Raw genomic sequence first — 27,541 nt, 5'->3', positions numbered from 1 at the left:
CACAGCTACAAGAGAAACGAGCATAACCACCGATTCATTTTTCGTATTTATTGCTTAATTGTTTGATGTCTGTTTCTCGAGAAGCTTCTCAAGCCTGTCTAGCCGGGCAAGCAGATAGTCACGCTCCTCTGCCCGGGATTGCACAAGGCGGTGCTTTTCGTTCTTCCAGGGCAACTTTTCGTTCCTCCAGGGCCAGCCGCTGTCTTCCTAGTTCTAGTTCCTCTTTCCTCAGACTAAATTCGTAGTCCTCGCAGCGGGCCAGGAGCTCCAAGCCCATCGCCTGAAGACCTCGCACTCCTATTTAGACAGCGAAATGAAATCTTAACAATGTCGCCGAAAATAACACTGGCATGAGCTCAGGCTATTACATTACTATAGCTGAAACACGAAATAAATTAGCAACCAAAAGCATATCTTTGGGATTTGGTATTTTCTGGCATTTGTGGCAAATATTCCCCATTTTTTTACCTTGCAACATTTCTCTCGAACAAACAAAACCAATGTTAATTTAATACAAAGAGTTCCCTTCTTGCTCGAAGAAGAAAAATGCAACTTTTGTATTTCCAAGTGATGTTTACTCAAGTTTGTGCAATATAAATGGTGAACTAAAACATCGAGCAGTGCATAATACAGGGTAAAATGGCAAGCAGCAAGGAGGAGGAGGAGGAGGTAGAAGAGGAAAGGCAGCGAGGTTAACCGGAAGAATAATCGGTTTGCTACCCTACACGGGGGGAAAGGAGTGAGGGGATAAAAAAAATGAAAGAGAAAGGGGAGTAACAGAAAATTGAAGTCACTCTAAAAAGTCAGTGTTCGTTGAAGTCACAGCCTATCGTGCAGGCCAGAAGCTCTCAAGAAGCGGAGCAGTGCCTTGGAGGCCTTCACCGCCGACGATCGCCGCGGCCAGTGGCCGAGAATCTTCATTTCTGTCAGTGGGCGTGGATCTAGGCGTTCCAGCGCACGGCTGAGAGTCTGCCTTTCGGCGCTGTAGGCAGGGCAATCACAAAGAATGTGGGTTATAGTTTCGTCATACCCGCAGATGGCACATGCACGGCTATCAGCCATACAGATCAAAAAAGAGTAATGATTGATGAAATCTACAGCAAGCCAAAGCCGACACGGCAAAGTTTCTTCACGTCATGGTAGGCCTGATGGAAGCCGGAGCTTCATCAAGCTTCGGAGCTTCCAGCAAGGCTTACCGTTGGTAACTGCATGTCAATCCACTTTGATACTTCGTGTGCAAATACTAACTGGTCGATATGTTAAACCTTTGCTATTCTAGGCAATTTGTTGGGTTAATACATAATTCTCTCAGAGCAACAGGCATAAGAATACAAACAGGAAAGAAAGGCAGCAACTTTTAGCATTTCTTTTATGCTGTAGTGGCCTTTCACTCTCATGTCAGATAAACTCACCCATCATCTAGTGTTCCCAGGCAAGTTTGTCATTATTTCAGCTACCCTGCTACCTAATTACCAGTAAGCAAAATAGAGAGTTCAAATGCTCAAGCATCTAGTCTAGAAGTTCACTTTTGATCTACAATGAAATACAGCTTTAACTAATGCATGCAACCACGCACGCTGTGAAAGGCTACACTAGAGTCCCCACAGTGCAGCTCCACGTGCACTAATCCTCACTTAGTTTACCCTGGTAATGCCAACCATAGGGTTGGACATGCAAAACCATTCCTCTTTTGGAGACATTATTGTCACTGAGAATGCATAACTAAGCACGCTGCAAGCCCCACAAGCAGACCCCTTTAAATCTGTATACTTTTGACTGAGGGCAGGGGGAAGTACACTCTTTTTCAGAGTGATGTGTGTATGCTCAAATTGTTCTTAAATGACTGAAACCATTAACAACTAAATATATAGTACTCCTAAACATGACCAGAAACTATGCTTCAACTTATGTGAATTCATTTCTGCTCTATTTTTACTATGCTAGAACCATGGCTTGTGCTGCGCTGAACAGCCGTTTTTTTTCCCTATATGGTACCTGGTGGGGTCCATGGCAGGGTGACGAAGAAGAGTGAGAAGATAGATTGAAGAAGAAGAAGACAAGACGAGGCCTCGAAGACCAACTGTCTGAGGTGGGAGGCCAGGCTCGGCAGAATGAACAGCAACAGCGAAGGCAGCAACTTCAACGTCAATGCTTCTGCATTTTTTATACAAAAGGCATAACTGCACTTAGAACAAAATGTTGTGTTCCGTTAGTTATGTCCGCACCAGTACATGTTCAGTTGTTTTGAGTGTTTAAATTTTCAGAAATAAAATTTAAGATGCATGTGACCAGGTGTGCGTTACAACTTCACTTGATTAAATCTGTGCCAGCTATTTCATATGCATTCCAGGATTTTTTTGACTGCATGACGTCTATATCGAACAGCACTTATACATGCAAGAACCACTTTCAAATGTTTCAGGTGCAAGACTGTGGGAATCCTGGCTTTCCGCCGTCGCCTTTGCGCGGCTAGCCGGCCTCCCGCGTTGTTTCTCCTCTTTCCCTTGCTCCCGCCTCAGGCGGTGGAGAGGCGGCTGGGTGACTAATCACTGTCATTTAGCCACAGCTCCGCCCCGGCTCCCCAAGGGCCTTTGCCATTGGCGCCTTTTGGCGGGAATCCGGGACCCGCTCTGGGCGGCCGCGCAACGCGCGACCGTCCGAGCGGGGCCCAGAGAGAGATCCCTCCGAGACAGCGTAAGGTGCGTACGCTACTCTTTGTCCGTGCCGGCCTTTGCCGTTCGGACCAGTGCTTACTCGAGCTCGCCCGCACGTGTCCTCTGACCTGCAGCGGCTCGAGCCTGTCCAGCGGGGTCCAGCGACCTCTGACAGGCGTACCTTGCGTTGAATGCCCACTCTCTCTCGCAACCGGCCCAACGGTCGACACGAGAGAGAGATCACAGCACTGCCGCGGGGACATTCTCCTGCAGCGGCGTGCTAGCGGTGCGCATTACTCGAGTCGCTTCGTGCGCGCAGCGGAGCCTTGCTCCTCGCGCGCCCCCGGGACGGGGAGACTATTGAGTGTGTGTGTATCAGCTGGAGGACGATGTGAATAAACGTCTCCTTTGTGAACTTGGAGGCCTATTTCTTTGCGGCGAATCGCTCTCCTCCCAGCGGAGGCTGAGTGCACTGCATCGGTGTCCCAGTGTGTGTGTGGTGACGGCTGATCGGGGCCCTTGGCTCGCGCGAAGCTCGAACCCGCGGTGGGTGGTGGCCTGTGTCCACTTAGAAACCCACAACTGGCGCCCAACGTGCTAAGTCATTGGCGCTTACGCCTCTGATGACACATTAGCCGAGCAGGTCACCTTGCCGATCACGCTCGCACACCATGTCTACCCCCAGCGGGGCACTCGGCAGCTACATGTCGGCTCCCTACGGAGTTGTAGCGTCGTTTGATCCGCTGGCTGCTGTTCTTTCGAATAGCCAGACACCGTGGTTGGCCGCGGCCCCCGTTGGGGTTTACGGCGCCACAACCCAAAATGTCGACCACGCGGCTCCCATTGGAGCTGTATCGGAAGCACCCTGCGGTGCATCCGCTGGTCACATGCCTCAGCTGTGCACGCTTTCCGCCCAGTGCGAAAGCAGTTCGTGTCACGCTGCCGCAACCGGCAGTTTCGAACAGCAGCAGCCGTACCCCGCGAGCAGTCAATTCTGCTCTGGGAACGGCGAGGCGCTGGCCCGGTTCCCTGCGGAAACCGCGCCGCTCATCGAACTAGGAGCCTTGCCTTCCTCGTTCGTGCAGCCCGCCCAAGCCTCCACTGAGGCCGGGGCGCAGGCGCTGCTAGCCAGTGCTGCCCAGATGATCCAGTCGCTGTCAGGGGTTGTTGGGACACTTTTGGCCACGCCGAAGTTGTCTCACCCCGCGGTCAAGTTGCCCATGCCAACATACCGCGGGTATGATGACCTACTCAGTGCCCGGGATTTCCTTGAGTCCCTCACCCATTATCAGAGAACTATGGGTCTCACTGATCAGGTGGTGCTTGCACACATCATCCCCGCAGCGCTGACTGACACGGCAGCTCTGTGGCATCGGCTTTCCGGCCACCGGGCAGCGACTCTCGAGGAGTTCCGTGCAGCATTCCTGCGCGAATTCCTGCCCGCTGACTACGAGCGTAGGATGCGGCGAGAGCTGGAGCTCCGTACTCAGGCTCCGGATGAGTCGCTGCAAGAGTATGTTCGTGCGATGGAAGACCTTTTCTCAATCGCCGAGCCCAGAGCCTCGAACGAGGAGCGTGTCGAAAGGACGATCAGGCAGGCACATCCGACCTTTTCGGCTTACCTGCGCGGCGGCCGATTCCGAGATTTGGAGGAGCTGGCCGCCGAGGCAAAGCGCATTCAAGGCGACATTCTCGCCGCGCGCGCCTATCGTCCGCCACCGCCGGCAAGCGAGGCCCTTGAGCCACGCTGTGCATGGAGAGGGGCCTTGCCCTTACCCAACCGGCGACCACCCGCACAACCTGCCTTTGTAGCTGTTAGCGGGCAAAACGAGGCATGGGAGTTGAGCGACAGAGCTCTCGATCCCTACTCGTACGGGAGACGGGCAGCCTGCGCTGCACCGTTTTCTGAAGCGCGTGTTGAGGGGCGCCAAGCGCTCCAACGCACAGCGGAGGGGGAAACCCGACTCGGCCGACCCTTTGGTCGTGCAGCGGGCGGACCCAGGCAGGGAGCGGCGCCATTGTCCCGCGACCAAGCTCGCGGCGGTGTGCGCTGTTTTCGCTGCCAAGACAGGGGCCACTTAGCAAGAGAATGCACCGTAGCCAGGCCTCCTGCGAGGCAGGGAAACGGCGGCGGGGGTCGGTCGTGAAGGGACCACCGGCCCAATCTCTGCTAATTCCCTCTGCGTACAGAGCAAGCTGCCTTGCTAATGCGCACGCGCCGTTTATTCCGGTCACCATTGCTGGCCGCGAATTTTCGGCGTTACTGGATACGGGAGCCAGCGCTTCCTTGTTCGGTGAAGAGGTGTTGTCCCACTTGCAAAAGCACTCTGTGCGCTTGCGGGACTGCCGTACGGCATTCAACCTTGCGAAAGGCGTGGCCCATTAGGCTGGCGCCGCGAGGCTGACTGTCAGGTGGGGAGAGCGGACGAGACGCACGCGTTTCATCCATCTCCCAGGGCTCAGTGTGCCCATGATTCTCGGACGGGACTTTCTCCTAAAAACCGGGATCGTGGTGGACATTGCGAATGGCGGCTATCGCGACGGACCATTTTCCCAGCTTAAGCCGTTCATCAGCCCACCGGCGTCAGTATCTGCCTGCGCAGTGAAGGCGTTCGGAGAGTGCCACGCTCAGCGGCCAGGGCCACGCCCTTATGTCGAGCGTTCCGTCGTTCAGCCTCCCCTTTGGGACCGAGCGGCGCGGCACGATCAGGCACCACATCCGCTGGCCGCCTGTGCGGTAACATTGGATGACACACAGAAGGCTCGTTTGACAGCGCTATTGCGTCAGTACGATGAGCTCTTCACGGATCAACCTGGCTGTACCACTTTAGTGAGCCACAAGATCCACACTGGAGACGCGCTTCCTTTGAAGTGCAACCCTAGACCCGTCAGCCTTGCGAAAAGGCAGGTGATTGATGGGTTGCTGGATGAGATGCTGTCGGCGGACATTATCCGCCGCTCGTCCAGCGCCTGGGCGTCTCCGGTGGTGTTGGTGCCTAAGAAAGATGGCAGCCACCGTTTGTGTGTGGATTATCGCCGTCTGAATGCGCTGACTCGCAAGGATGCCTATCCGCTCCCGACGATCAGCTCAATCGTAGGAAACCTGGGCAGCGCGCGGTACTTTTCCACGCTAGATGCCTCCAAAGGTTACCTACAGGTCCAGATGGCTGACACTGACCGGTCTAAGACCGCGTTCACGTGTCACAGAGGGCTGTTTGAGTTCACTCGTATGCCCTTTGGTCTCTGCAATGGTCCTGCGACTTTTCAGAGGCTCATGGACCGCGTCCTGGGGGAAGCGAAATGGTCCCACGCCATGTGCTACCTGGACGATATCGTGATTTATTCACGAACCTTCGATGAGCACTTAGGCCACATTGCCGACGTGCTCGAGAGGGTACGGGCTGCTGGGATGACTTTGAATCCTGCGAAAGCCCAAATAGCGCGGACCCGGGTTCAGCTACTAGGGTTCACGCTGGGCGAGGGCTCCATTGAGCCTGATGCGGAGAAACTTCGAGCCATACTCGAATTTCCCGCGCCCAAGGACGTACGCGGCCTCCGCCGCTTTCTGGGAATGGCCAATTTTTATCGGTCGTTCATTCCGTCCTGTGCCCGCGTGCAGGCACCCTTGACCAAGCTCTTGGGAAAGACTGCAGCGTGGCGATGGGGGCCCGAGCAAGAGCGATCCTTTCGCCTCCTGTCTAGTGCCATTGCCGAGACAGCGCAGCTCAGGCTACCCGACCTGACCAGACAGTTCGTAGTCCAGACTGACGCGAGCGATCTGGGTTTAGGAGCAGTTCTCCTACAGGAATTCGATGGCATGCTGCAACCGCTGGCCTTCGCCAGCCGCTCCTTGCTGCCCTCGGAGAGGAATTATTCCGTGACCGAGAAGGAATGCCTCGCCATCGTGTTTGCACTGCGCAAATTTGATGTCTACCTTGATGGAACGCAATTCGTGGTGCAGACAGACCACAGTGCGCTCAGTTGGCTGATGCGGCTCCGCGAGCCTGCGGGTCGGCTGGCGCGCTGGGCTCTCCTGATACAGCATTACGACTTTTCGGTGCAGTATCGAAAGGGGAGCACAAACGTGGTAGCTGACGCGCTATCCCGTGCCCCACTCGCCAGCGGCGCCTTGACGCCTGCAGGCGGAGGGGGCGAAACAGCGGACGAGCCGCCGGGCGGCAAGGAGGGGGAGCCCGCAAACGGGTTAACCCATTCCGCTAACCAGGCAAGCAGCGCTTCCCAAAGCGGACGAGAGGCAAAGCTCTTCGTGAGCGCCTCGGAAGTGCCGACGCGAACGGAAATTTTGGCTGCAACCCTGAGTGGGGACGAGACCATGCTCCCCTCTGGGATGACTGGAATCGTTTTCAGCCGTAAAGAGCTACTGAAAGCCCAGCAAAATGACCCCTTTTGTCGCGAGGTGAGCGACGGTCTCAGGGAGACGGAGCGCCGTGACGCTACTTGTATTGTAGCGGGCGCAGGGGGGCAGAAGCCAGCGTCTGTCGCGGCGAACCCCGGGGATTCATATTTGCTGGACCATGACGGGCTCGTGCTGAAATACATAGCCACCGATGACGAGTCCATCGACCCGTTCAAGGTGGTTATCCCCAAAAGTGAGAGGTGCACTGTTGAGATTCTCTCATGACAAACCACTGGCCGGTCATCTGAGTGGCTCCAAAGTTTTTGCAAAACTGAGTCAATCGGTGACGTGGCCCGGCATGAAGCGTGACATTTTCCGCTATTGCCGTTCCTGCCATGTCTGTCAAGCGGTGAAGTCACGGGGCGGCAAGCCGCCTGGAATGATGAAACCAATTGACAGTGTGCGTCCGTGGCAAATGGCCACCTGCGATTTGATGGGGCCTTTCCCCAGGAGCAAGCAGGGGTTCATTTACCTGATGGTAGTCGCTGACCACTTTTCCAAATGGGTTGAGTTGTACCCCCTTCGGAAAGTGTCAGCACGAGCGGTGCTGGATAAACTCCAGGAAGTGTTCTGTCGGTTCGGCTTTCCGGAAAGACTGATCACGGACAATGCGTCCTATTTCACCGCTCGGGTGTTCGGTAACACGTGCCGTTCCCTCGGAATCGAGCACTACACCACTTCACCCTACCCCCCCCCCCCAACTTGACCGAGCGAATCAACCGAACGCTCAAGCCAATGCTGGCGGCCTTTGCCGAGTGTCAAAAGGATTGGGCAGACCATTTGAGCGAGTTCGCGTTCGCCATCCGAACAGCTGAGAATCGCTCAACTGGTTTCTCTCCCGCCTTCCTCAATTTCGGGAGGGAGCTGGCGAATCCGATGTCAAACGTCGTGCAGAGCCAGCTCGGGGATGAGCAGACGCGGGCAGACTGCTCTGCTTATGCGTCGACGCTTCGGGACCGGCTTGATCGGGCTCTCAACAGAGCAAGGCAGAGTTTGGCGGCAGCCAGAGCCCAACAGAAGGCTCAATATGACCGCAAGCACCGCCGCCTGACTTTTCAGGTGGGTGATCTTGTCCTGAAGCGCAACCACGTTCTTAGCGATGCGAGCAAGGGGTTCTCAGCCTCGCTCGCTCCTAAGTGGCTTGGTCCGTACCGAGTGGTCAGAGTCTGGTCGCCACTCGCGTACCTGCTGGAGGATCCCCTTACGGGGAAAACCAGCCGTGCCCACATCGCAGACCTGAAGGCCTACGCGTCACGGTCTGACGAGCTTGCGCCGGTACCCATTGGTATCAAAGGCAAGCGCAAAGGCACAACTGGTGCTGCGGAACGCAAGCGTACGGAGCACCGGTACAATCTGAGGCGACGGTCACCGGTGTGATTGATGCCGGACGGCGGACTTTTCCGCAACCGAAGGCACGCAGCCTCAGCTAGCTGGCGAGCTTTCTCGTCAGGCCCTACCCAGGCGAAGCACGGTGTGTTATTTTTTTTGTTGTTGTTTTGGCAGCATGCTCAGTTCCAGCCTTGTGGGTTTATCAGTTTATTTATTTGTTTTGTTTTAATCAGTTCTCTAGCCACTTTCGTTTCCTGCTGGCTCGTCTGTTTTTGTTCTAACGTACCCAGATGTACATAGGCAAACTTCAGCCCGCTCGTGCTTGCTCTTATCGTCGAGAAGGAATAGATTGGATTAGGTGTCGTTTGTACAGCGCGCCTTTTCTCATTTCCGGCCCGACTGTGGGTGGTTGGCTCGTTAAGGAGCCGTGTGTCGCGGTGCGAGTTTTGTGCGGCCCGCATGGAGGGGAAGTTGGCGGGGCGTTTGGGGCGATGGGGGGCGGAAAGTGCACCCTTTGACCCTCGCCGCGGCGCCTCTGGACGCTTCTGATGAGGGGGTCGTTGTCGCCGACCAGCGTCCGCGCACTTGCCGGTGTATGCGTGGTTGTGGCTGGGACTGTGTGCGCGCGTAACCATGAGCCAAGGCGACGCCTGTGAGTTGTGCCGTTGTGTGCTTCTGCGTGAGCGCGAGGATGAGAAGGACCCCTCGCTGTGGCCAAGGTTACACATCGGGACGCCGCCGAACGTCTGCGCCCATTTCAGCCGGCATGAAGGGGGTGCACTAACTGTTTTGTGCCTGATGTCGTGTCCAAGGGCGCGAGGTCAGTGCTCTGCCGCGGCCCCGTCGTCATCAACGCACCCTACATCAACGGAAAGAAGACCGCCATCAGTCGTCGGCCCTCCCAACCCGTTCAACTTGAAGTCTGCGAGCGGTAAGTCGCCGACCGGCCTACTGGGCCGCGCCATCGAACTTTGAGGCTGACATCCACCTGTCACATAGTTGTACAGTTGAATTCACATCGCCTTGTGTACCGTGCATATAATCTGCAAGCTGTTTTGATTTACTGAAGCGTATGCAAGTGTTGTTTGCCTTGTTTTTCCTTTGTTTGTGTGTTGTTTTTTTCGTTGTTCTGGCTGGAACTGATGTGTAGCTAGTTTTTTTTGTGTATTCATTTCTTTATTTTTGGAACTGGAGTGCAGCTTATTTTTTTGTGTGTATTGATTTCTTTATTTTGGCCGCGTGCTTTGCCGATGGGTAGGAGGGCATTTAAGGAGAGGGGAATGTGGGAATCCTGGCTTTCCGCCATCGCCTTTGCGCGGCTAGCCAGCCTCCCGCGTTGTTTCTCCTCTTTCCCTTGCTCCCGCCTCAGGCGGTGGAGAGGCGGCTGGGTGACTAATCACTGTCATTTAGCCACAGCTCCGCCCCGGCTCCCCAAGGGCCTTTGCCATTGGCGCCTTTTGGCGGGAATCCGGGACCCGCTCTGGGCGGCCGCGCACCGCGCGACCGTCCGAGCGGGGCCCAGAGAGAGATCCCTCCGAGACAGCGTAAGGTGCGTACGCTACTCTTTGTCCGTGCCGGCCTTTGCCGTTCGGACCAGTGCTTACTCGAGCTCGCCCGCACGTGTCCTCTGACCTGCAGCGGCTCGAGCCTGTCCAGCGGGGTCCAGCGACCTCTGACAGGCGTACCTTGCGTTGAATGCCCACTCTCTCTCGCAACCGGCCCAACGGTCGACACGAGAGAGAGATCACAGCACTGCCGCGGGGACATTCTCCTGCAGCGGCGTGCTAGCGGTGCGCATTACTCGAGTCGCTTCGTGCGCGCAGCGGAGCCTTGCTCCTCGCGCGCCCCCGGGACGGGGAGACTATTGAGTGTGTGTGTATCAGCTGGAGGACGATGTGAATAAACGTCTCCTTTGTGAACTTGGAGGCCTATTTCTTTGCGGCGAATCGCTCTCCTCCCAGCGGAGGCTGAGTGCACTGCATCGGTGTCCCAGTGTGTGTGTGGTGACGGCTGATCGGGGCCCTTGGCTCGCGCGAAGCTCGAACCCGCGGTGGGTGGTGGCCTGTGTCCACTTAGAAACCCACAACTGGCGCCCAACGTGCTAAGTCATTGGCGCTTACGCCTCTGATGACACATAAGCCGAGCAGGTCGCCTTGCCGATCACGCTCGCACACCATGTCTACCCCCAGCGGGGCACTCGGCAGCTACATGTCGGCTCCCTACGGAGTTGTAGCGTCGTTTGATCCGCTGGCTGCTGTTCCTTCGAATAGCCAGACACCGTGGTTGGCCGCGGCCCCCGTTGGGGTTTACGGCGCCACAACCCAAAATGTCGACCACGCGGCTCCCATTGGAGCTGTATCGGAAGCACCCTGCGGTGCATCCGCTGGTCACATGCCTCAGCTGTGCACGCTTTCCGCCCAGTGCGAAAGCAGTTCGTGTCACGCTGCCGCAACCGGCAGTTTCGAACAGCAGCAGCCGTACCCCGCGAGCAGTCAATTCTGCTCTGGGAACGGCGAGGCGCTGGCCCGGTTCCCTGCGGAAACCGCGCCGCTCATCGAACTAGGAGCCTTGCCTCCCTCGTTCGTGCAGCCCGCCCAAGCCTCCACTGAGGCCGGGGCGCAGGCGCTGCTAGCCAGTGCTGCCCAGATGATCCAGTCGCTGTCAGGGGCTGTTGGGACACTTTTGGCCACGCCGAAGTTGTCTCACACCGCGGTCAAGTTGCCCATGCCAACATACCGCGGGTATGATGACCTACTCAGTGCCCGGGATTTCCTTGAGTCCCTCACCCATTATCAGAGAACTATGGGTCTCACTGAGCAGGTGGTGCTTGCACACATCATCCCCGCAGCGCTGACTGACACGGCAGCTCTGTGGCATCGGCTTTCCGGCCACCGGGCAGCGACTCTCGAGGAGTTCCGTGCAGCATTCCTGCGCGAATTCCTGCCCGCTGACTACGAGCGTAGGATGCGGCGAGAGCTGGAGCTCCGTACTCAGGCTCCGGATGAGTCGCTGCAAGAGTATGTTCGTGCGATGGAAGACCTTTTCTCAATCGCCGAGCCCAGAGCCTCGAACGAGGAGCGTGTCGAAAGGACGATCAGGCAGGCACATCCGACCTTTTCGGCTTACCTGCGCGGCGGCCGATTCCGAGATTTGGAGGAGCTGGCCGCCGAGGCAAAGCGCATTCAAGGCGACATTCTCGCCGCGCGCGCCTATCGTCCGCCACCGCCGGCAAGCGAGGCCCTTGAGCCACGCTGTGCATGGAGAGGGGCCTTGCCCTTACCCAACCGGCGACCACCCGCACAACCTGCCTTTGTAGCTGTTAGCGGGCAAAACGAGGCATGGGAGTTGAGCGACAGAGCTCTCGATCCCTACTCGTACGGGAGACGGGCAGCCTGCGCTGCACCGTTTTCTGAAGCGCGTGTTGAGGGGCGCCAAGCGCTCCAACGCACAGCGGAGGGGGAAACCCGACTCGGCCGACCCTTTGGTCGTGCAGCGGGCGGACCCAGGCAGGGAGCGGCGCCATTGTCCCGCGACCAAGCTCGCGGCGGTGTGCGCTGTTTCCGCTGCCAAGACAGGGGCCACTTAGCAAGAGAATACACCGTAGCCAGGCCTCCTGCGAGGCAGGGAAACGGCGGCGGGGGTCGGTCGTGAAGGGACCACCGGCCCAATCTCTGCTAATTCCCTCTGCGTACAGAGCAAGCTGCCTTGCTAATGCGCACGCGCCGTTTATTCCGGTCACCATTGCTGGCCGCGAATTTTCGGCGTTACTGGATACGGGAGCCAGCGCTTCCTTGTTCGGTGAAGAGGTGTTGTCCCACTTGCAAAAGCACTCTGTGCGCTTGCGGGACTGCCGTACGGCATTCAACCTTGCGAAAGGCGTGGCCCATTCGGCTGGCGCCGCGAGGCTGACTGTCAGGTGGGGAGAGCGGACGAGACGCACGCGTTTCATCCATCTCCCAGGGCTCAGTGTGCCCATGATTCTCGGACGGGACTTTCTCCTAAAAACCGGGATCGTGGTGGACATTGCGAATGGCGGCTATCGCGACGGACCATTTTCCCAGCTTAAGCCGTTCATCAGCCCACCGGCGTCAGTATCTGCCTGCGCAGTGAAGGCGTTCGGAGAGTGCCACGCTCAGCGGGCAGGGCCACGCCCTTGTGTCGAGCGTTCCGTCGTTCAGCCTCCCCTTTGGGACCGAGCGGCGCGGCACGATCAGGCACCACATCCGCTGGCCGCCTGTGCGGTAACATTGGATGACACACAGAAGGCTCGTTTGACAGCGCTATTGCGTCAGTACGATGAGCTCTTCACGGATCAACCTGGCTGTACCACTTTAGTGAGCCACAAGATCCACACTGGAGACGCGCTTCCTTTGAAGTGCAACCCTAGACCCGTCAGCCTTGCGAAAAGGCAGGTGATTGATGGGTTGCTGGATGAGATGCTGTCGGCGGACATTATCCGCCGCTCGTCCAGCGCCTGGGCGTCTCCGGTGGTGTTGGTGCCTAAGAAAGATGGCAGCCACCGTTTGTGTGTGGATTATCGCCGTCTGAATGCGCTGACTCGCAAGGATGCCTATCCGCTCCCGACGATCAGCTCAATCGTAGGAAACCTGGGCAGCGCGCGGTACTTTTCCACGCTAGATGCCTCCAAAGGTTACCTACAGGTCCAGATGGCTGACACTGACCGGTCTAAGACCGCGTTCACGTGTCACAGAGGGCTGTTTGAGTTCACTCGTATGCCCTTTGGTCTCTGCAATGGTCCTGCGACTTTTCAGAGGCTCATGGACCGCGTCCTGGGGGAAGCGAAATGGTCCCACGCCATGTGCTACCTGGACGATATCGTGATTTATTCACGAACCTTCGATGAGCACTTAGGCCACATTGCCGACGTGCTCGAGAGGGTACGGGTTGCTGGGATGACTTTGAATCCTGCGAAAGCCCAAATAGCGCGGACCCGGGTTCAGCTACTAGGGTTCACGCTGGGCGAGGGCTCCATTGAGCCTGATGCGGAGAAACGTCGAGCCATACTCGAATTTCCCGCGCCCAAGGACGTACGCGGCCTCCGCCGCTTTCTGGGAATGGCCAATTTTTATCGGTCGTTCATTCCGTCCTGCGCCCGCGTGCAGGCACCCTTGACCAAGCTCTTGGGAAAGACTGCAGCGTGGCGATGGGGGCCCGAGCAAGAGCGATCCTTTCGCCTCCTGTCTAGTGCCATTGCCGAGACAGCGCAGCTCAGGCTACCCGACCTGACCAGACAGTTCGTAGTCCAGACTGACGCGAGCGATCTGGGTTTAGGAGCAGTTCTCCTACAGGAATTCGATGGCATGCTGCAACCGCTGGCCTTCGCCAGCCGCTCCTTGCTGCCCTCGGAGAGGAATTATTCCGTGACCGAGAAGGAGTGCCTCGCCATCGTGTTTGCACTGCGCAAATTTGATGTCTACCTTGATGGAACTCAATTCGTGGTGCAGACAGACCACAGTGCGCTCAGTTGGCTGATGCGGCTCCGCGAGCCTGCGGGTCGGCTGGCGCGCTGGGCTCTCCTGATACAGCATTACGACTTTTCGGTGCAGTATCGAAAGGGGAGCACAAACGTGGTAGCTGACGCGCTATCCCGTGCCCCACTCGCCAGCGGCGCCTTGACGCCTGCAGGCGGAGGGGGCGAAACAGCGGACGAGCCGCCGGGCGGCAAGGAGGGGGAGCCCGCAAACGGGTTAACCCATTCCGCTAACCAGGCAAGCAGCGCTTCCCAAAGCGGACGAGAGGCAAAGCTCTTCGTGAGCGCCTCGGAAGTGCCGACGCGAACGGAAATTTTGGCTGCAAACCTGAGTGGGGACGAGACCATGCTCCCCTCTGGGATGACTGGAATCGTTTTCAGCCGTAAAGAGCTACTGAAAGCCCAGCAAAATGACCCCTTTTGTCGCGAGGTGAGCGACGGTCTCAGGGAGACGGAGCGCCGTGACGCTACTTGTATTGTAGCGGGCGCAGGGGGGCAGAAGCCAGCGTGTGTCGCGGCGAACCCCGGGGATTCATATTTGCTGGACCATGACGGGCTCGTGCTGAAATACATAGCCACCGATGACGAGTCCATCGACCCGTTCAAGGTGGTTATCCCCAAAAGTCTGAGAGGTGCACTGTTGAGATTCTCTCATGACGAACCACTGGCCGGTCATCTGAGTGGCTCCAAAGTTTTTGCAAAACTGAGTCAATCGGTGACGTGGCCCGGCATGAAGCGTGACATTTTCCGCTATTGCCGTTCCTGCCATGTCTGTCAAGCGGTGAAGTCACGGGGCGGCAAGCCGCCTGGAATGATGAAACCAATTGACAGTGTGCGTCCGTGGCAGATGGCCACCTGCGATTTGATGGGGCCTTTCCCCAGGAGCTAGCAGGGGTTCATTTACCTGATGGTAGTCGCTGACCACTTTTCCAAATGGGTTGAGTTGTACCCCCTTCGGAAAGTGTCAGCACGAGCGGTGCTGGATAAACTCCAGGAAGTGTTCTGTCGGTTCGGCTTTCCGGAAAGACTGATCACGGACAATGCGTCCTATTTCACCGCTCGGGTGTTCGGTAACACGTGCCGTTCCCTCGGAATCGAGCACTACACCACTTCACCCTACCCCCCCCCCCCCAACTTGACCGAGCGAATCAACCGAACGCTCAAGCCAATGCTGGCGGCCTTTGCCGAGTGTCAAAAGGATTGGGCAGACCATTTGAGCGAGTTCGCGTTCGCCATCCGAACAGCTGAGAATCGCTCAACTGGTTTCTCTCCCGCCTTCCTCAATTTCGGGAGGGAGCTGGCGAATCCGATGTCAAACGTCGTGCAGAGCCAGCTCGGGGATGAGCAGACGCGGGCAGACTGCTCTGCTTATGCGTCGACGCTTCGGGACCGGCTTGATCGGGCTCTCAACAGAGCAAGGCAGAGTTTGGCGGCAGCCAGAGCCCAACAGAAGGCTCAATATGACCGCAAGCACCGCCGCCTGACTTTTCAGGTGGGTGATCTTGTCCTGAAGCGCAACCACGTTCTTAGCGATGCGAGCAAGGGGTTCTCAGCCTCGCTCGCTCCTAAGTGGCTTGGTCCGTACCGAGTGGTCAGAGTCTGGTCGCCACTCGCGTACCTGCTGGAGGATCCCCTTACGGGGAAAACCAGCCGTGCCCACATCGCAGACCTGAAGGCCTACGCGTCACGGTCTGACGAGCTTGCGCCGGTACCCATTGGTATCAAAGGCAAGCGCAAAGGCACAACTGGTGCTGCGGAACGCAAGCGTACGGAGCACCGGTACAATCTGAGGCGACGGTCACCGGTGTGATTGATGCCGGACGGCGGACTTTTCCGCAACCGAAGGCACGCAGCCTCAGCTAGCTGGCGAGCTTTCTCGTCAGGCCCTACCCAGGCGAAGCACGGTGTGTTATTTTTTTTGTTGTTGTTTTGGCAGCATGCTCAGTTCCAGCCTTGTGGGTTTATCAGTTTATTTATTTGTTTTGTTTTAATCAGTTTTCTAGCCACTTTCGTTTCCTGCTGGCTCGTCTGTTTTTGTTCTAACGTACCCAGATGTACATAGGCAAACTTCAGCCCGCTCGTGCTTGCTCTTATCGTCGAGAAGGAATAGATTGGATTAGGTGTCGTTTGTACAGCGCGCCTTTTCTCATTTCCGGCCCGACTGTGGGTGGTTGGCTCGTTAAGGAGCCGTGTGTCGCGGTGCGAGTTTTGTGCGGCCCGCATGGAGGGGAAGTTGGCGGGGCGTTTGGGGCGATGGGGGGCGGAAAGTGCACCCTTTGACCCTCGCCGCGGCGCCTCTGGACGCTTCTGATGAGGGGGTCGTTGTCGCCGACCAGCGTCCGCGCACTTGCCGGTGTATGCGTGGTTGTGGCTGGGACTGTGTGCGCGCGTAACCATGAGCCAAGGCGACGCCTGTGAGTTGTGCCGTTGTGTGCTTCTGCGTGAGCGCGAGGATGAGAAGGACCCCTCGCTGTGGCCAAGGTTACACATCGGGACGCCGCCGAACGTCTGCGCCCATTTCAGCCGGCATGAAGGGGGTGCACTAACTGTTTTGTGCCTGATGTCGTGTCCAAGGGCGCGAGGTCAGTGCTCTGCCGCGGCCCCGTCGTCATCAACGCACCCTACATCAACGGAAAGAAGACCGCCATCAGTCGTCGGCCCTCCCAACCCGTTCAACTTGAAGTCTGCGAGCGGTAAGTCGCCGACCGGCCTACTGGGCCGCGCCATCGAACTTTGAGGCTGACATCCACCTGTCACATAGTTGTACAGTTGAATTCACATCGCCTTGTGTACCGTGTATATAATCTGCAAGCTGTTTTGATTTACTGAAGCGTATGCAAGTGTTGTTTGCCTTGTTTTTCCTTTGTTTGTGTGTTGTTTTTTTCGTTGTTCTGGCTGGAACTGATGTGTAGCTAGTTTTTTTTGTGTATTCATTTCTTTATTTTTGGAACTGGAGTGTAGCTTATTTTTTTGTGTGTATTGATTTCTTTATTTTGGCCGCGTGCTTTGCCGATGGGTAGGAGGGCATTTAAGGAGAGGAGAATGTGGGAATCCTGGCTTTCCGCCATCGCCTTTGCGCGGCTAGCCGGCCTCCCGCGTTGTTTCTCCTCTTTCCCTTGCTCCCGCCTCAGGCGGTGGAGAGGCGGCTGGGTGACTAATCACTGTCATTTAGCCACAGCTCCGCCCCGGCTCCCCAAGGGCCTTTGCCATTGGCGCCTTTTGGCGGGAATCCGGGACCCGCTCTGGGCGGCCGCGCACCGCGCGACCGTCCGAGCGGGGCCCAGAGAGAGATCCCTCCGAGACAGCGTAAGGTGCGTACGCTACTCTTTGTCCGTGCCGGCCTTTGCCGTTCGGACCAGTGCTTACTCGAGCTCGCCCGCACGTGTCCTCTGACCTGCAGCGGCTCGAGCCTGTCCAGCGGGGTCCAGCGACCTCTGACAGGCGTACCTTGCGTTGAATGCCCACTCTCTCTCGCAACCGGCCCAACGGTCGACACGAGAGAGAGATCACAGCACTGCCGCGGGGACATTCTCCTGCAGCGGCGTGCTAGCGGTGCGCATTACTCGAGTCGCTTCGTGCGCGCAGCGGAGCCTTGCTCCTCGCGCGCCCCCGGGACGGGGAGACTATTGAGTGTGTGTGTATCAGCTGGAGGACGATGTGAATAAACGTCTCCTTTGTGAACTTGGAGGCCTATTTCTTTGCGGCGAATCGCTCTCCTCCCAGCGGAGGCTGAGTGCACTGCATCGGTGTCCCAGTGTGTGTGTGGTGACGGCTGATCGGGGCCCTTGGCTCGCGCGAAGCTCGAACCCGCGGTGGGTGGTGGCCTGTGTCCACTTAGAAACCCACAAGACATAGGCATGACTTGTGCCACACCGTCTAGGTGCAAGTTCCAAATATACAACATACAGCTTTTCTAGTCAAATGTGCTCCCTGGAAGAGATAATATATGCAGGTTTGCTTGACATTACTGTCAGAACATACTGGTGATAAGATGCTTTAGGGCACCACTCAGAGCTTTCTCTTACCTGTTGTTCCACTCTTCCGACACTGCCGCTTTCGTTGCGGCTGTCCTGATGCTTCCTGTGCAACAGGCACAACACCAGCTTCACTGTGCACTGCAGTACCATTTTGTACTGCAGTGTTATCCACCTGTTCGCCTCCCAGAGATTGAGGGCTCTGTGGGGACGGTGGCTGCCGGTACTGTGACTCGCATAAAGTCATCAGCAGTTGTGAGGCTGGTGACTCAATGTCTGCAAGAAAAGGGCATTAGAGAAACTTAATAATGTGTGAGTCACTGCAATAACAAAACTGCAGTGATGATAAACTGGGACAGTGAAGAAATCAAAAGCTTTCACAACTTTTTTGTACACGCACAGATTTGCTGTATGTTTTATGTGCATACACCCTTAAGCAGCCCATTTAACCCAGACCGAAAATCGTAGCGTTTTATATGCCATCACTACTCATTGCAGTCCTGCAAACACCCATGCCAAAAATCTCAACAAGCAGAACACAGTGCAAACGAGGATTACGGCAGAAATACTTGTGAACAAGACCACAACACTTGCCGCTCATTTCGCTGTCCTCGTTCTGGCTCGGCTGTTCAACACAGGCTCTCGCCAAACCAGCGTCCCTGGTTATGTGGGCCGTCCGCATTGCTGCTGCGGCCGATATTGGAGCTGGCAGCATTTGACGCGTAGCTGGCGCCAATGTGTTGCCCTTTCTGGGAACAGTTCTGACGATGTGAGCAAATTCCCTCGCCAGGTCAGAAACCTTTTGGAGCAACTGCTCAAGCTCGGAATAGTCTTCTTCGGTGCCTGATCTGAAAAGGAAATTCGAGAAGCTCAGGCTAAGTGATCAGAAGTGCTAAACAGTGGTAATAAGGGCAGCAAGAGGACAGATCACGAATTTGTCGACTAGAAACAACAGTGCCGCGATCACTGCTGCATGCGAATATAAGGGAATGAAAAGGAAAAACAGATTCAAAGGACGGAAATAGGCGGGCTCCTTAGCCGCCTCGACGAGCGCCGAAGCGACAGGGATGGCCGCGGAAACGCTTGACAACTAACGCACTGGATCCCCCCCCCCAAACAATACAAAGCTATAAGTGAAAAAATCTAAAATCACTTATTTTCGCAGATTAGCCCGGTCTTGCTGCCGGAAATAGCCGACAAGTAGGTCCACCCTGTCACGCACGGCGCGAAGAGTGATCTTCCGATTGATCGCAGCCACAACATTCTCCAACACATTCCGCCACATACGCGGGTTTTGGAAGGGATTTAACGACACCACCTCGCGCAAGAGGCAGAGATCTTCGCTGATACGAAACCTCCTTCGAGGCGCTCGAATCGAAGAAAGATCTGTGCACTCTGCGGAGGCAGCGGAGGCGGAAGCAGCGCCAGGGTTGCCAGATGGCTCGGGCCTCTGGTAGCCAAATTGGCCTATGTAGTAGCCCAAACGTAGCCAAAAGCGAAAATTTTGCGTAGCCCAAAAGTAGCCAAGAATATTTGTTTTTGGGACGACATTTCTTAAGCATATTAAATTAATTTTCGGCAAGAATATTTACATATTAGATTTCTTTCCCGCACATGATGTCTGAGGTGATACCCACGGCGTGTTCTTTCCGTTGTTACGTTTCGCATCCCTCATGCGCGCTAACCAGTGCGGCTAAGCAGGTGCGCTAACCAGGTCCTGAAGATGGGGCCGCAGTTCCACTTTTCATGCGCGGCAGTAGGCCATATCACCTGAGGCAGGTTACGACCATAGAGTTTCTTACTATTTAACAGAGTACACTGTGGGGCCAGTTGGTCATACATATTCTGAACGAACAAACGTAGCATTTAAAACAGGACATAGAAAGATGAGGACAGGACGGGGCTACAACTTACAACTGAATGAAATCGATAAACGAAAGACACATCCCTTCTCGAGCAAAGACACGCATGCGCAAACTTGAAAGAATGATAAAACTGTGATAAACTAGAAAAAACCGGTAAAAGAAAAAGAAAAAGAGATGAAAAGGCGTGGAATAGCCACCGGTCATGAAACTGTTTACAAACATTAAGTGCGTCTTAGAAAGTTTCTTTCTTTTTCCATTAGATAAATAGATGGTGTGCTAATGCACGTGTCATTACCGCGTTGTGATATTTCATGAGCTTCCAGGATTTCCCTCGCCAATTGATCTTTACCCCTTCCTAAAATCTTTCGTTTATCTTTCGTTTATCGTGTCTTTCGTTTATCGATTTCATTCAGTTGTAAGTTGTAACCCCGTCCTGTCCTCATCTTTCTGTGTCCTGTTTTAAACGCTACGTTTGTTCGTTCAGATTTCTTACTATTACCTAGAGGGAAAGCTGGCGGCGCTGCACTTCAGCCACCATGGACGCTCAAAGCATCATGGGGCGGTGAGCTACTTGTTGCGAGACAGTCGTAGTTTTTGGGGAGCACGGAGTGGCACTAAGAAGACTTTTCATTCCGAAAACGCTGTTCGTGTGTGCGCAGACGACTTTCGCGCGAACGCAGTGTGCAAAACCCATAGTAGTGAAAACGCGACGTCACACGACGCCAATAAAAGGTTTAACTTTTATGGAATGCCATTAAAAACCTCTTATAGTGTTTAAGCAACAGCATATTTTTTGAAAACATATTTACTTTTAAAAGTGCGCCTGTTAATTACGAAATATTAGTTCTTGTAGTGTTCATCACTGGGCCAATAGGAGAGCTAGCCATGCCTTATTTTGGGCGAACTTTGCACTTAAATGCTTTTCTGCTCGTTTGTTGCAATTTACAGACAGAATATTTAATGTTAGGACATTCTTGATTATCGAATAGCGCTTATTCTTGCATTATTTTTTGGTCAAAAGTTGAAGTTCCGCAACAAGTAGCTCACCGCCCCATGATGCTTTGAGCGCCCATGGTGGCTGAAGCGGTCTCGAGGGGTCTCCATGCAAACTCCCATAGACAGGCTGCCAGCTTTCCCTCTAGGTAATAGTAAGAAACTCTATGGTTACGACAGCCAGTCTGCACGCGGCAAAGAACGGCGGCGCTATATAACGCAATCGCAGCTCTAGTTTATAAATATTTCACCTTTTAAATGTTCGCGCGCAGATTACCCACATCGACAGTGAAAATACGTTGCTGTATACTTACGCAGCCTCACATTTCATTTTTATGCAATAAGAGAAAGGGTATCGCTGAGAGCGTCACCTCAAAGCACCTAGCATGCGCCTTCTTGAACCTACATTCGACGATATGCATGAGCTCAGAATAAATTAAGGATATGTGCCATTAGATGATAATCTATATCGATTTCATCTTCAGTCTAACAGTACGTTCACAATAATGAGAAAAACATTTTACCCTGGAATTCCGGCTCCTTTTTCCATTTCTTTCTGTAGTTCCGGATGTACATAGCCATTTGCCCATTCTGATTAAAGTTCTCGTAGCGACGGATCTAATGCCATGTCATACCACTAACTTCCGCCGTCCTCGTTAGTAGTTACAGTGGGTTCCGCGCCGCGCCAAGGGATGACGCCATGGCACCGCAAGAGTGCACGCTGATTACGCAACGGACACGGCGCTCTCGCGTAGCTCGCAATGAATCTCGACGGCTGCACGTGTGCCGCTTGAGGCTGCAGAAAGAGTAGGCACTTGCGAGTGGCGCGCTTGCTGTGTCCACCACGAGATTAAGAAGAAACAGAAGAATACCTTATTAATGCGTGAGCAAATTACTTGCTTCATGCGTATCTTGAGCAGAATGTGTCCGCTGAACCAGAATAAACAATACAAGAAAAGAACATGCCTGGCGGTGGGTTTCCAACCAGCCACTACCGCAGCCGAAGCGGACGCCCAAACCACTAGGCCACGTCTACGGTTAATGATTAATATGTGAGGATCACGAAACCACGCAGCAGAAGCGAAACAGTAGCATTTAATGCTTACGCATTCGCACCACGTAGGGAGACTTAAGTTCTCTTTGTGTTTTACCTCTATTCTAGTACCATGCTCACCCGTGGTGCACCGTCAATGGGAGAACGCTCACGTGTGCAGACTGCAACAGTCTATGTTCGGTGACGCGCGGGTGGCGTTAGTTCGCGAATTAAGTGGAATCTATAGGCCGTGAAGTGTTTTGCTGGAAGCAACTTTCACGCAGTGACCACTCTTTATAAAAGAAATCGAAAGGCCATGATCCTTGGCCGCCTGATACACACAAGTTTTCTCGAACACAGCGTTTACAAATTGTCATTTTGTAGCAGACGCGCTCAATTTGTTTAGCCTGCTATAGCCTGCATTTTTATTCCAACATGCCTTTTATTTCTCTGCCTGCGTTATTGTAACACAGCACATTATAACTATTTTAACTTTTTTTTTCACGCATGAAAAAGATGTAGCCCAAAAGTAGCCACATAGCCAAACCGAAATTTCTGACGCCAACTCGGACAAAAAGCAGCCCAATTTGGCTATTATTAATAGCCCAATCTGGCAACCCTGAGCAGCGCTTGAGGCAGCCATGTTGGATGTGTACGTTTGGCTCCCAGAAGCCTTTGCGCGAGGCCCGCTCGTCGCGCCGCTCCGAGCTTCGCTTGGCTCGCGCGGGAGCGGGGCCGAGAAGCCGTTCCGCTCGCGCGCTCCCGCCTGAGCGCTTCGCGCATGCGCAGTAGCGCTCCCGCTAGCTCTCTGAGCGGAGCGAGCGCACAAACCCGCTCAGCTAAAACTCTCTAACGCCTTATCGTTGTAAGCAGGAGTTGTCGACGGAAATGTCACGCTTTTCAATTGGCCGAAACGGTCGTGACGTCACAGTGCGCGAATTTCGAACGGGGTTAATTGTACTTTGGCTAGTAACCATCAAACCAATTAAAGGGATCGTATAGTGATGCTCCAAGTAAGTGGGAATGAGTTTAGTTAATTGCTGAATCACCCAATTAGGCTAATTAACCTTTCTAATTAGACCAGATAAATAAATAAAACCGAGTAGGAAATTGCTCGAGTTCGGGAATCGAACCCCGGTCTCCGGAGTGCGAGACGAGCGTTCTAACCACTGCGCCATGCCAGCTCGATGGTTTGGAATGAACAAAGGCGCGTCTAGTGAATACGGCGTCTTCGTTCACTCCCATCGTCCTCCCTTCCCGCTACGGCGAGGTTCAGGTGTCCACCGAGGTATGCGTGAGAGATACATTTCCTTTCCTCAAAAACCAATTTACCGACGAGCAAGGCGTAGAATCGAACGAGCGATGGCGTTCTGTGGACTCCCTGGTAGCGTTGCAAGACGCTGTTGTGTTTCCCTCTTACAAGCGAACTTAACATCTTAACAACACATCAGTGACACAAGCAGCAACACCGCGCTTAAAGGGAAGCTGAAGAGATTTTCGAATTCATTAAGATGCTCACGTATGGATGTGGGAACCTTAAAAATCATGCGGGTGAAATTTTTTTGCAGATTAATCACTTAGGAGCGACGTAATGGCCGTTTAAAATTGCGCGGTAGCTCCGCCCCCCGCTGTCCGCCGAGCGCTGCTGATGACCCTGACGATGCGAGCCGAAACCGGAAACCGTGGGGTGGTGACGTAAACATTGGTGTTCCGTCGCCACGCAGCCTCCGCGACCGTGCTTGTTTCTGCGTGCGTGCCATCGTAAGCTGCTTCGATCTGCCGTGTGTTCCTGTATTTGTGCTTTTTTATGTTTGTGGTGACGTACAGAAACGTGGGCAGCATCGAGTGCAGCGGTGGACCATCATGCCGGCGTTCTGCGCAGCCTTCGGCTGCACTAACACCGGCGGCCGCGACGATGTGGTCTTTCATAATTTCCCGCAAAATAAGAAGCTTTCCGCGAGGTGGGTCGCTGCTGTGAAGCGAAGGGATTTCAAACCCTCAAAGACTACAGTGCTATGCTCTGACCACTTTCGTGATGAAGATTATAACCATAGCCTGTCGATAATGCGTTCATTGGGCCTGTCAACAAAGTCAGCTGGACTGAAACCCGGCGCAATACCGTCTGTCTTCGCGCACAGGAGCTCGTCACCGCCACCGAGGCCAGCTTTCGCGAAAAGGAGGAAGCTCGAGGTAAGAATTTGTGTATTAACTCTGTGAGAATTTGACTGCGCGAACCGGTGTTCTGTGTAGTGTATGGCGCGTAATTTCGTGGATGCAAGACTTCCGCTAGTAGTGAGATGAACGGCGCTGGAATGAGAATGTCAGGACGGCAGCAAACTGCAGCTTACAAAATAAGTGCTTAGCTGTTATGCTTGCAGGCATGCATCATGCATCTCGTACAGCATTACTCATATCAGAACTCGGCCCTAAATTTTTTGGCTGAGTAAAAATCGTTAAACTGCTATTAATACTGCAAGAGGTGGAGCGAAGCGAGGTGCGCCTCACAACCAGAGACTGCGCGCCGCGCGTGAGCAGAGAACTTCGTTCGGTAAGCGAGCACGTGAAAAGACGTTATACGCAGACTCTTTACTCAATTATGTTAGAGCTCAGATATTCTAGGATTCATGCGTAGCCCTCAGTGGCGAGAACATAGGGAGTAGTACGCGGCACATTTTTCTTCGTGGTCGGAGCGCCGAGAAAACTGTTTGCACATGTTTCTGGTATACGGGCGCGCGGCGTTTCGTTTTGAATTTGGTTTCGCCTGGGGCCTGGCTGATAGCAGCCTCGTCAGCGCCCAATGTGCGCAGTCAAGGCTCTTGCAGTCCGGCCCCAAAGCGCACACTTTTTTTGAGCGATCTACGTCGGACGCGGCCGCTGATTTTGTGTTAGCGCTTGAAGTTGCCTGTCAGGGTTTTTAAAGTGATCTTTTTTGCTTGGCTATAGTATTTGCAGGAGGTGCTCCAAATCTGCAAATACAACATAATATGAAATACAACATAATATGAAAATAAAAATTTAATTCAGATATGCATTTTAGTGAGCTAATGGAAGCCTTCTGCCTATTACTAGTGTCTGCCGTATCCCCCAATATAGCCCCAGGTATAAAATTAATACAAGGTTAGTATTAGTATAAGGTTAGTTAGTAAGGTTAGTATAAAATTAATACAAGGTTAGTTACCCATTTTTTAAAATAAATTTTGGACCTTCTAAAGGAACACCTGGTATATAATAAATGATCTCACTTCGCACGGAGCTCGCCAATCAACAAAATGGTTTATGAAATAAACCAGCAGATTTTACTCATACTGAAGCACACTTTTGTTCTGTTTGGAACAATAACATCATGTGGCTTATGCCTTTCAGTTTCTTGCTGAACTGCTGCAAGATCAAGACTGCGCACCAGACGAGAGTGCAAATGAAGAGTGCATGGAAAATGACATCACACCTGGAGGCTGCACACCACCAGGCAGTCAAGAATCCACACCAAACGGCAATACAAATCAGGACTGTGCAACAAGTCGAATGCCACTGGCAGATGCTGCTGAGGACCCTGCCATCGAACTTTTCTAAAAGTGATGACAAGGCTGACAAGTCTGTTCAAGTTCTAATGCAGCCAATAGCAGTAAAGTGTTCTGCCAGGAATACGTTTATAATAACACATGTAGTCGTAAAAAATTGCCGAGTGCAGCATGGCTTCATACATTAATAATAATATTATATAATTGTGCGCCACGTGTGCTACAGCCAGCCTTGCGATTCGGCCTGCTTGGTTGCAGCACGAGGCCATCGAGAACAGCGCGATCAAGGCGGCCGCAAACGGATGGAGATATTCCTACAAGGGCTTGCAGTATGAAGCAACTCGCCTAAACAAGGATTTCAATTTACTGCCAGATCCCATCTTGGCACGCAGAACGGAAGGCGCACGTTTGTCACCTCGACGAGTTCTGCCGCAAAGCGCCGCGAACTTCTGTCTTTCGCGTGTGTTATGAACCGAGCCGGCACGCAGCGACCATGAAGCGATGCCAGCATAAAATTTGCGTGCAAAAAGAGCCTGATAACTTCTTGCGCTTGTTAATGGTCTGTGTGGATTACAAGCAGATTTGCGGCAGCACCGACAAGCGGCAAGACAAGAATGCCGACGATCGCATCCCGCTTACATTGCATTAGGAAAATTTCGTGGAGCAGTGCTATACTATACATTTGCTCGCTTCAAAATTAATTTATTGTATCTCTGAATGAAGTTTGGCTAGAAAAGTATGCTTACCAATGGACATTTCCAACACGTGGAGATGCTGACGCTTCGCTTTCGTTCAAGCCAAAAGCACCGCTTGCGCCAGCATCGTTGCTTCCTTGGAGCGGTTTGCTCTTTGCGATGGGTTCGTACATGTAGGGGATGACGCCAAGATCCTCCTGGTATTCTTCGATGTGTTCCATCGTGATATAAGCATCAAACCAACAACCGGAACACAGCGCGCCGCGCTTCATGTACTACATCGGCGGCGACCGAGCCGGGCTCACCGAGCCAACGCCAGTGCTTACGTCACGAGGCGCCCAGCCAATCACAGGCGGCAACGAGGCGCGCGAGCTGGATCGAGGCTGCTGCGGCACTTTTCGCCAAAATAAAATAGGTTTGCGCTTTCTTTTGCCTAATTTCGATGAGAAATTCGAATTCCGAGGGTGGAAAACTGTAAAGTGTATCTCTTCACTCAATTTTTTGGTGAAACCTTTCAGCATCCCTTTAAGGATTTCGCCTCCCCGCACTTTGGTATGGCTGCATTTGTGTCTCACTTGGCAAGGGATGAATGAATGCAACAACGGCCAGTCGAGACAAGACACCATGTTCGGGTTTCGCCCACAGAGATCTGCACAGGATGTCCTGCTACAACTCAATCGGGCTGTCCTTGACCCCGTCGAATGCGCTCACAATGACAAGGTCGTACTCGCCTTGGATTTGAAGGGAGCATTCGACAACGTTACCCACGAGATCATTCTCACCCACCTCTCTCAAACTAACTGCGGCAGAAACGCCTTTCAATACATTCGGCAATTTTTGACAGACAGACAATCTTACATTCGAATCCAGGATAAGGAACATGGCCCTTTTCATTTAGGAACCAGGGGTACACCACAGGGCGCGGTGCTCTCTCCCCTTTTATTCAATCTGGCTATGATGCGCCTACCGGCCCAGCTGGGCGCTGTCACCGGTGTCACACAGGGTTGCCTTGGAGACATTGAGGCCAACCTGCAGGAGGCGGCGACCATAGTGGACCGCTATGCTCGCCGCTGCGGCCTCCAATGCTCCACCCAAAAGTCTGAATTTGTGCACATACGCCCCTCACCAAAGTGCACAGCCAAAATTTCATTGTCTCTTGAGACAGGTCCAATCCCTGAAAAAATCGAAGTCCGGGTACTGGGGCTCTTTATACATCAAGACAGACGGTCAGAAACAACATTGGCCAAACTCCGTCAGGTTGGGGACCAGGTGGGCCGCTTAGTCCGCCGGGTTTCTAACAAGCGCGGGGGGTTACGATGTAAGGACGCCTTGCGGCTGGCGCATGCATTTGTAACCAGTCGAATTCTATATTCGACTCCATACCTCCACCTGCGGAAGCAAGACGAGGATTCACTCGAAGTCATCCTCCGAAAAATTATTAAGCGGGCTCTGGACCTCCCCGTGACCTCCTGGGGCTGGGCATGGTGAACACATTTCGGGAGCTCCGGGAAGCTCACTTGACCAACCAATACACACGTCTCTCGAAGACATCGTCGGGTCGCCGCCTTCTTG

General features: G+C 54.0%; 1 protein-coding gene and 1 pseudogene across 1 annotated transcript; one reads left to right on the top strand and one right to left on the bottom strand.

Moving 5' to 3' along the window:
• Positions 1 to 54: 54 nt before the first annotated feature.
• LOC149344934 (uncharacterized) lies at positions 55 to 18,141 on the bottom strand (annotated as a pseudogene).
• Positions 18,142 to 23,628: 5,487 nt separating this feature from the next.
• On the top strand, positions 23,629 to 26,224 carry LOC149344933 (uncharacterized). Its single transcript, XM_089546417.1, has 2 exons — positions 23,629 to 23,946; positions 25,120 to 26,224. The coding sequence occupies exons 1-2, from the start codon at positions 23,821 to 23,823 to the stop codon at positions 25,324 to 25,326; spliced, it is 333 nt and encodes a 110-aa protein (XP_089402543.1). The 5' UTR covers positions 23,629 to 23,820; the 3' UTR covers positions 25,327 to 26,224.
• The last annotated feature ends 1,317 nt before the right edge of the window (positions 26,225 to 27,541 follow it).

This window comes from Amblyomma mixtum, chromosome 5 (genome assembly GCF_055824585.1).
Source record: "Amblyomma mixtum isolate Tamu chromosome 5, ASM5582458v1, whole genome shotgun sequence".
NCBI lineage: Eukaryota > Metazoa > Arthropoda > Arachnida > Ixodida > Ixodidae > Amblyomma > Amblyomma mixtum.
This window is presented reverse-complemented; position numbering and strand designations above follow the sequence as displayed.

Excerpts from the sequence above, each read along its gene's own strand:
- LOC149344933 (XM_089546417.1), top strand. The coding sequence starts at position 23,821 with ATGCGTTCATTGGGCCTGTCAACAAAGTCAGCTGGACTGAAACCCGGC. Across the intron at positions 23,947-25,119 it reads CGAAAAGGAGGAAGCTCGAG|TTTCTTGCTGAACTGCTGCA; the intron begins GTAAGAATTTGT and ends TATGCCTTTCAG.